Genomic DNA, 10,292 nt, shown 5'->3' on the forward strand with positions numbered 1-10,292 from the left:
TTTGAGTTGTGTTGATTAGCGCAGCTACTGCCTGATTAATCTAATACTGCTGCACACACAGCTATTTTTTGTTGTTTTTTCTTTGTAATTGTCTATCTAATATGGTGGTGAGACTTTGTCTCAGCAGTTGGTTAAAAGTACCTGCTTCAAGGGAAAGTGAAAAATTATAACTTATACCTTGTTTTCTGTCTGATTCAGAAATTTCAGGCACTCCAAAGAAGATGGTCTAGATAATCTTTTCATCTGCTTGTTTATCTTGTCAAGGATGGATCAAGGCTTATGAGCAAATAACTGTCCTGGGAGCTGCAGCATCTCAGGGGCCTAAATGCTGTAGGTTGAGTGTGTAGTAATTAGTTTTTGATCATTTAAAGGAGTTTTTCAATAGTCTCGACATAAGGTGTCATGCTTTCTGGAATCTTTTATACTGATCAGTAATATCTTTCTGACCAGTTTCCAAGTGATACAGGCCAAAATCCACAATTCTTCTTTGACAAAATTAAAAATAAGCCTGAAACCCAGTCTGCTAAAATGATATTCCTATACAAATAAACTGCATTCTCAAATGCACTGTGAAGGAATGCAATATCACCCTGGTAGCTTCAAACATGTAATGAAAACCTTGTATTTTAACACAACCCTAACTGAACCAAAAAGTTATTGAGAACTGAAAGTTTCCCATCATGGGGCACAAACCCTGATCCCTGGGGTGAAAGTCAGGCTGCTAGTTTAATGCACCAAAAACCCCTTTTTTCTCCCATCATGCACTTTAAATCGGCCGCCTTTCCAGCCATGTCACAGATTACAAGTTACCTTTATTTCCAAATAAAATTATGTTTATGATTTTATGATTTGAGAATGCAGCTCGGTTGTAGAGGAATATAATTTTGTGAAGACTGGGTTGACATTTATAATGAAAGAATCATTATTCCCCTACTTCTGCTCTCCAAAATAAACAAATATAGATAACCTTTTTCCTTTTCTGATCTCTTTCATCTGAATAACTTCCATACACCACTCCCTTAAAATCAAGGACAACTGTTGTTTTTTTTTTTTTGTCAGCACTCATCAATCACATGGGGGCAGTGATAGCCTAGACTTTACAGAAACAACCCCTTGACTGATTAATTCCCAGCACTGCAGAGCAAAACTCTTCTCTCATGATTCTACCCGAGTTAAAATGCAGAAATATGAGCAGGAAAATCTCCTTAAAATATCAAAAGCGAACAGTCTGAATAGCACTGGTCCACAGTGGACTCTTTTGAGGTTATGATGTACATATTGTGATGCTGAAGCTTCATATCAACTATAGAAAACTTTATAATACGTTTTTGCACAAAAACAGGACATAAAGGAAGTGTAGTCTGTGCAGATGTAAACTGTAGGTATCAACCTTCTGTGCATTTTGTTCTCCTCCTCTTTCACACTACAGCAATCCTTGAGCAGCAACGTACTACACTATAACTCCAAGTTTGGACAATGTTTTGAATTGTGCAATAACAGTCATGCCTTGTTTTTGCCTGATACATTCTGTCAAAAAGCTACAAAATAAATAAATAAAAATAGCAAGTTGTAATAACCTTTAAGACATTTGATAAAGCCAACACAGAGGAAATATGATCAGGCTCCAGGTTTGAACAGTCAGGATTCAATGCCATATAGGAAGATTATATCGATTCAGAAGGTCACGAATGTCAGATACAGATAAGTAGAAATCCAGTGGGATGAAGATTGAAAGCATAGTTTTAGGAGAGCAACAGATTTTTTTCACTCTTACTGTCGATTGAGTGGAAAAACGAGTTGAAAAGTGCAAATAAAAGAGACAAATAAACCATGACCTACACTACCACTCAAAAATTTTAGAACGGCCCAGTTTCTCTATTTTTTAAAATTGAAATTCAAGTTGTTCAAATCCAATGAACAACTTGAAATGGTACAAAGGTAAGAGGTGAATGGGCAGTGCTTTAAATCCCTCTCTCATTACTGCTTTTACTATTCTCTACAGAACATAGCAAGGTTTAATTTTTTTCTGCAGAAAATTGGTCTGTCAATGGTGAAGGAAGTTATTGTGGGATTTTTAGCAAAAAGTAGTGTACAGGCTGTGGTCAACACTCTGTATGGACACGACTCTGCTTATCCCAGCAGGAACTTTCTTTAAACCTCTTGAAAAGCAAATGATGCTGTGAATATGATTCCCTGTTGGTAGAGGAGCCCAAACTCTGTGAGACAACCAAGATGGAAAGGTGTGATGTTCTGATAAATGGACTGAAACATCACAGCTGGCTAGACAGTGTGAGCAATTAAGTCCTTGCTTTCTTATCCAGGCTAGTGCCTGGCTAGTGCCTTATCAGACACCTGAAGGGTGTCTGATAAGCTGCCTTATTACACCACTTGCCAGTCCCAACATCACTGCAGCACTGACCCTGAAGGTAAATGGGGAGACTTGCAGGCTTGTTTACAACAAACGATCAGAGTGAGGAGCTGCAGACAGATCAGGTTAGGGTGGATCAGACCTTGAGCTCTTCAAATTCTACTGATGTCAGTTAGGAGGCCCACATTCCCCAGCCCTTTCACTTAAATGCCTGAGAGCCCTAACGGCATCTCTGTTTGCTGCAGCTTATTATGTGCCTTGCAGGGGATTACAGTTTTGACATTTAGCTTTCGGTTTGGGCTCAGGGAGGAGAATAATGGTATAAGGTGTAATCAGACATGGACTCACAAACAAGCCACACTCCTTCAGGTTCAGACTGAAATGTTTAAGTTTCTGCTTAGGAAAGGATCAGGTTTTCACACTTGCATACACCTCAGCAGGTGATTAACATCTGGGGCCTGACTTAAAACAACATGGAGTTATATACAGCAAGAATTGGAACTAATTACAGTTTTTGTCACAATGTGAATATGAATGTGTTAATGTCTGGGACAAACCCCTGCCAGGTTTGTGGCCCCTGGCAGCAGACACGAACTGCAGCCTCCACTGTAGATAGGAAAGGAGAGACGTAGGCTGTCCTCTGGCACAGCCTTGTTTTATGAAATTTGTATCTCCATTCCTTCATTCATTCAGCTGTTTGCACACTTTTTGTGTTTGTTCTTGACTTTTTTAAATGGATGTAATTGGCAGTATTTTCCTATCTCGTCCCATGACTGAAGCCCAGCGATGACAAATTTAACTGACCGGATAGCTGAAGATGGCACACACCTGTGTATTTAAGACACTATATCTCACATTGCATGTCAAGACATAGACTAAGACATGAAGTTCTGTAGATACATATATATATATATATATATATATATATATATATATATATATATATATATATATATATATATATATATATATATATATATATATATATATATATATATATATATATATATATATATATCTCACCGTTCAAAAGTTTGGGGTCACTGAGAAATGTCCTTATTTTTCAACAAAAGCGTTTTTTTTCAATGAAGATAACATTAAATGAATGATGAATCCAGTCTAGACATTGTTAATGTGGTAAATAACTATTGTAGCTGGAAACAGCTGATTTTTAATGGAATATCTACATAGAGGTACAGAGGAACATTTCCAGCAACCATCACTCCTGTGTTCTAATGCTACATTGTGTTAGCTAATGGTGTTGAAAGGCTAATTGATGATTAGAAAACCCTTGTGCAGTTATGTTAGCATATGAATAAAAGTGTGAGTTTTCATGGAAAGCATGAAATTGTCTGTGTGACCCTGGGTGAACTTTTGAACGGTAGTGTATATTCTTATAATTTCATGTCCTTTCATTGTGGTCAAACACTGATACTTTTAACAGGTCTATAAAAATAGTTTAGAGACAGCAGAATCATCTTCTTGTTTATGTGTGTGTAAATGGAATATAAACCCAGCAGACATGGCCTCAGGGGTAGTTCCAGCAATGCCAGAAATCAGCAGGTAGCTGTTGTGTACATAATATTGTTGATAATTCAACAACTGAAACATTTTGAGAGCTTCAATCACTGTGAGTTTGCTGCTTTGCTTCAGATGTTTAATATCAAGTTTTCAGTATTTGATGCCGTGCACCAAGTAGGGCAAGCTGTTGTGCGTTGACACGTTTTGTGTTTTATGTAACTAATTGCTTCTTGTGTACCTTAATGTTTTTGTTTTCGACACTTTTGTTCAATTTGACAATAATCGAAAAGATTATTTGAGGATGTACTGTATGTAAACTTACATGACATTTATATGCGGGACTCATGCGGCTAATAGGGTCAGAATGGATTGAAATAGTAACCCTTAGTTAATATGCGTCAACAATCTGTCCTCCACTGACCTGTCTTGTTATCGTTAGCTACTGGGAAAGACCTTTCTTCCTTGCAGGTTGAGTCGAATCTTTCAGGGTTCCTTCACTTCAGTGCAAAGTCTTGAATTACAGTACAGTTCAGCCCAAACACGTTACCAGCCAGCGTTGTTTGTTTTTCTTTATTTTGTACAGCAACAAATCATGTGTATGAAAATAAATCTAAGTTTTCAAAAAGGATACAAAAATATTTCCATCCATTCAGCATTCATCATGCACCGAAGCCAAAGCCAGTCAGGACACACACTGGCATGGACTGCAAAGCAACAAGCAAACAGCCTTACTTGAAGAGAATCATATTTACAGCCAGAATACAAGGTAATACTGCTGGAGGTCTCATCATAGAACATTGTAACACATCTCAGAGCTCACTGGGAGATCCCTCCTAAAGTAATTCTCCTCCACAGGACAGACGTATGGAAGGTCTGTGGGGTTGTAGTAAGGTGCATATTCTGGGGCAGGGAAGCTCTCCTGCGGGGCTGGCCAGCAGTGGGGCAGACAGTAACAGTCCTGGGGGGTACAGTGCTGGTAGTGGTAGAGCTCCGAGGTGAAGCCGCGGAAGCTGGACTCCATCCTGGTGGGCGAGTCGTAGCAGGAGGAAGAGGAGGAGGAGAACGAGTCCTGTGGGGAGTAGCTGTTGTGATCCATGGGGTTGCAGAACGCCAGAGACTCCGGTGAGGAGCAGGGAGCCTGAAAGAGGGGAAGACATCCACATGGAGAGGATTACTCTGAGCAGCAGTTTGCTGATGTGTAATGTGATGAGCATCAAACTGAAAGTAGGCCACAAGCTGAGCAGGGAAACCTGTGAGTGGTGTTTTTCATTTAGTTTTGAGTGTAAATTCAGCTAATTAGGTTTATGGAATAATCATATTCTTCTAGCAGTGTGTGTTATATACTTTGCAGCAGGAAAGCCAGTTCTTATATTCTGCTACTGGATTATTTTATTAAGCAAACTCAGGTCTGAGTACAAAGAGTACAGTTAGTTCCTCGAAGAAGAAACATCTATGCCAAACCTCTGTTCCAAAACCATACAAGTGGATGTTGGCTCAGGTGTTACAAAAACCTTTATTATTCAAAGACATTGATTTATGGCATTTACCAATGGTGTTATAAAACTTTCCAATTCGGCATAGCTTTAGATTTCTAAACTTACTTCTTTTAAAAAAATATTTCAGGCTTAATTATTAGTTTTGCAAATAGTGTAAAATGTATTGCAACTATCGGGGTATGGAGAAAAGCGCAGTTTTATTGAATGGAGTTTGGTTGGTGTCCGTGGGGGAAACCTACCATCCCGTGGCCGTAGAAGTCCGCATCTGAGGACAGTCCGTGGCTCCAGGGCAGCGGGGAGGCGGTGGGGGGCGGCAGGGAGGAGCTGTAGCTGATGCCTCCGCTGGGGTTGTTGTTGTTATTGCCCCCGTAGCCGTTGCCGGGCAACATCACGTCCCCAAACTGCTGCTGGATGTCGTTAAAGCTGCCGTCCTGCATCTGGATGCTGCACGAGCTCTCAGGGAACACGGCGGCGCGCAGCTGGACGGCTCGCGCTCCGCAGCTGGAGTCAGCTGGAGGGATGACGGAGGGAGGATCCACATGACGACCTGAGCCCAGTCAGTGGAGAATTAGATCCCAAATATCCAAAGATCAACAGAAAAGTAGAAAAGGTGTCTCGGGCTGCAGCTTAATCAGCCCTGTTGTAAATAGATGGGTCGACATATCCGCTACTTTACAGCGTTTGAAAATCGACTTCGTTGCATTTGAAATGAGAAGTTTAGATTTTTTTCTAAGCTTAAACACCAAAATCCATCTAAGTGCAAGCTGCGAAAAAGCTGCACGGAAGTCCCTGCGTACAACGAGAGCACAGGAAGACGTTTAAATAGAGCTCTAAGTTCTGACAGTGATGTCATGACACCATCAGACACATTTGAATATAGGTTACGTTTATAAGTTGGGATCCTGCACTTTTCCCATGGAGCTGTCAATAATTGACTAGAATTACATTCCAAAGTAGACTTTTCTGACTGAGACTTCCATGTGAGTAATTTGTTGCCAGAGCAGGTTGCTGCCTGTCACCGAGGAGCTCTTATTAATGAATCCATGTACCTGCTTTAGTTGTCTTGCGTCAGAGCGGATTTTAGTGGAATTTATAGTTTGGGATTTTAACTTGGATCATTGCAAACTGTATGCAAATTTTGACTTGAATTTGCAAATTATGCATCGACGATGTAGGTGTAGCCTGTGATTTCAGTAGATGAGGTGAATGCTGCAGGGGTTTAGCTTCATGCTGGATTCATTTAGTAAAGTATTAGACAGTGGACTGCTGCCGCTGAGTAAACCTACTTGGGAATGCGGAGGCGCACAGCTCCTGGAGTTCCAAGCAAGCCTGGGATATCTGTTGTTCAGGAGGAGAAGGGAATATGGGAGGAGGAGGGAGAAAGGATAAGACTTAGAATTCATTTTTGTTAATTTGACGTTGAAAGACAGGTTTGCTGTTTCAATATTGCTATTTTTTTCCTTTCAGTATGCGTGTACGTGTGCCTGCTTGGATTAGAAAGAGAACGTCAGGATGTCACTGATTTACAGAAACAGTTTATTGCTTTGTGTTTTCCCTCTTTTAGTAGATTACAACGAAAGGCAGAATACTCTGTGGGCAGAAGGAGGGAGGGAAGGTTTACCGTTTTCAGTTTCTTGCTGCTGGCCTCTCGGGCTCTGTGCCTCTGCAGCAGCTCTTTGACTGTGGTCTTCACTCGGACGCCCTGGTACACTCTCTGCTTCTCTGCTGGAAGAAGACAGCGTGCCACCCATGTTTAATAATAACAACGCTGTATCAGAGCACACTGCTCAGCTTCATCCCCCCCTCACAATTACCTCAGTAAAATCTCTCCTGCATAAAATAAAATGTCACGTTTGATTGTTTCCAATAAACTGACATCCCTCCATGAAGTGTCTCTACGTTGTTCTATGTTCTAATAAATGTCTGAATGTCAGACTTTGTTGTATACAACGTTAATAACACATGCAAGACTTTATAATGATCAATAAATTGCTGTTTAAACTGCATGTAACGCAAAAGATGTCCTGACTTTTGTCTGAGTTCTTGCTGCGTAAAAACGCATTATCCGCGCTGAGGCTCTCGTTCTTTTAAACCACTCACTCCGACCTCAGACCCGCAGGGTCCTGCCTGACTCCCTCTTTACCTCTCCACACGGCTCGGCGCCGCCAGCAGACTCTTTCCGCGTTCCCAAGCCATCCCGCCCAGACCAGGGACCGCAGAAATCGACGTAAAATGCGCTACAGTAAGTACATTTGTGATCGTAACCGCATATAGGATAGATTGACAGTTAAGTGGTTAACCCGGATCAAACTAGGGGGTGAAATACATGTAGGATCGTTTGGTAAAGTCGAACAAAGCCGCTCCATAATACCGCGCATTGATAAGGACACAAAGACCTGAAAAGAATCTGCAAAGAGATCAGTGACTAAAACTTGTAAGTTTACTCAGTAAACGCAGTTAGCTTGTTGATCTGGGCTGCAGAAGTGTGTAAGAATCAGTTTCAAAGTAAACTTTGGTTCGGTGAATGCAAGTGAAGACAGTCTGCTCTTTGTCATGTCCAGCTCCGCGGTGAGAGGCTGCAGGAGTCCGATCATAAAGTTAAGGTTCAGTTCGGACTCAGGCAGACAGTTTGATCACATTCTTGTCATCTGGACACTTTTCAGAGCAATTTCAACCCGGTGCTGTTTACAGTTCAAAACTCCGAACTCTTCTCCAATCTCTGTTACTTATTCAAATCACTCCTGCCCCTATGTTTAGTATGTGACCGTGGAAATCTGTGGCGTTTATACGGAGAAGACTTGGTTGTTTTCTTTAATACTCAAAGCTTGATTTAGGAATCCAAAACGAACGCCTCGTGTAAGTGCGCGTAATTTAGCCCCAAAGGCGTAATTTAAAGCACCGAGGAGTGACGAGCCTTATGGAAAAAGACGATTTGATAAGAGACGAAGCCTCGGAAACCTCATCTGATAAATATTCATACAGCTAAATGCTACTTCGTGATTTGTCTTAAAAGTGGCAAACGTTGTGGCTAAAATTACGCGCTGACACATCCCACTCTAACACCCCGTTACGCACTGACAGCCCGGGCTCAGAGGCTACGGCTCAAATGTTACGTCCAAGAGTAATTAAACTTAATCAAAAATGTGTGTGAAAATGATCATGAACATGTCCTGAGGTGACGTTGGTCATCGCAATTAAACATAGAATGAAGCCACGAAAGTCGGTAAAAGCTTAGAAGAGTGTTTGAATGAGTCTACATCCACCCATCAGCTATAGAGAAGAGGGGGCATTAAAATACAATCATTTTTCACTTGGAAGTTTAATTTAACAGTTGCTCATGTTACAATTAATTTAAATTAGTAAAGGAGTAGACATTCATGGGGAAAAATACCTCAGTTTTACACGTGACCACTGTTTGCGTTTAATTTTGTCACTAAACATTGCTTTTCTTTTCTTTTTTCTTTTCTCTCTAACAAGGAAAAATGCTACAAAATTCTTTCCTGATTAATTCCGAGGCTGAACTCACCAGACATGATGGCTGAGATGAAGAGAGGATCCCTGGAGAAGACCTGTGGGACTCCACAAGGCTGTTCTGCCTCAGCAAAATGGCCAAGAACGAAATTTGTGCAAAAGTCTCCAAAAAGTCTCAACACAAAGGTTTTACAGCATACAACAAAGCATGCAAGAATATTGTGATACAGCTGGATCCATTTTAGTTTGAGATTGTCTCCCTCCATGCCTACTATTTAAAACCCCAAGAACTCATTGATTTGACAATGATTTGATTGCGCGTTACTTTCAATTTGAATATTCAGAGGCAAGGACTTAAATCGCTTTATTCAATAAAAAGCAACAGCAGGGGCATAGAATAAGGTCCACTTTAATGTAATATATTAGTATTTGACACTTTGACCCTCAAAAAATGCACTTTTATTAATTTTATCCTCCTTTTTCAATATTAGAGCATCACAGCCCTTCATTAAGCACTGCAGCAGTGGGTGCGTGTTGTGCGCAACTTTCACACCACATTTCACCTCAGATCTGCGTCCACATGTCTGCTGGGGCCACTCTACATGCCAACAACACATCGAAGCACATTTTTAAATTTTGTTTTAGAAGAAAAACACATATAATTGTGACAGAAGTGGGCGTGGCAAAGACCAGCAGCCATCTTTAGCATCGCAGGCCTTCAGAGCTCTCACCTGCTGCAGAGGAAGCTCAGTGTAGGAGAGGCTTTGCAAACGGATTTTTGGTTTTTTTAAACGAAACACATTACTGATTAGTTGTTAAATTAACAGCTAAAAATTTTATTTCCACTCAGGGATACACACCTTAGTGGGGACTCTTTTGTGACTTAAATCAGCATCATTTTAAATTCTGAAATAAATCATTAACATTAGGCTGTAGTTTACAACACGCGATTTAATCTAAAAATATTTATTTATTTTTTAAAATTACAGAAAGCTGCTGCATTTTTAACTTTGGTAACTCATTGTGTGCAGCAGATAGCAAAGTTCTATTCTCGGCAGCCTGAATAAAATCCTGTAGCTTTCTAGGGATTTGTGATGCATATGCTAAAAATGAATAAATAAATTCTTCTTATTTACAAGTATCATCAAAACATTCTATGCTGATTATTTTGTCATTCTTAGCCAGCTGTAAACATCTGGGCTCATTTGGTATCACAAACCAGTCAAAATATATTCCTTTAATGTCAGTTTTCTTATTATTTGTATTATTGTATTAATCGTACCTATTTAAATTATCATTACAACAGTTCTATATTTATACTTAACTTTTAGCTGCAGCAGCAGTAGCGTGAACAGTGAACCCAATAAACAGCAGCATGAAAAACATGGAAGGTGTGGACCAATCAAACATGAGTGTGATGCATATTCGTCTCTTTT

At 40.3% G+C, this 10,292-nt stretch overlaps 1 protein-coding gene across 2 annotated transcripts; it reads right to left on the bottom strand.

Moving 5' to 3' along the window:
• Positions 1-4,444: 4,444 nt before the first annotated feature.
• Positions 4,445-9,083, bottom strand: linc.pou2af1 (lnc RNA pou2af1). 2 transcript variants are annotated; one of them, XM_035950168.2, is made up of 5 exons: positions 8,912-9,083; positions 7,007-7,107; positions 6,672-6,723; positions 5,625-5,932; positions 4,445-5,027 (listed from the first exon to the last, which is right to left on the bottom strand). In XM_035950168.2, exons 1-5 carry the CDS (start codon positions 8,916-8,918, stop codon positions 4,677-4,679), a joined length of 819 nt encoding a protein of 272 aa, XP_035806061.2. In that variant the 5' UTR covers positions 8,919-9,083; the 3' UTR covers positions 4,445-4,676. The 2 variants fall into 2 exon arrangements, with proteins under 2 accessions (XP_035806061.2, XP_023130432.3); XM_023274664.3 differs by having other exon boundaries at positions 7,007-7,110.
• Between the last annotated feature and the right edge of the window lie 1,209 nt (positions 9,084-10,292).

Source organism: Amphiprion ocellaris, chromosome 7, assembly GCF_022539595.1.
Source record: "Amphiprion ocellaris isolate individual 3 ecotype Okinawa chromosome 7, ASM2253959v1, whole genome shotgun sequence".
NCBI classification, from domain to species: domain Eukaryota; kingdom Metazoa; phylum Chordata; class Actinopteri; family Pomacentridae; genus Amphiprion; species Amphiprion ocellaris.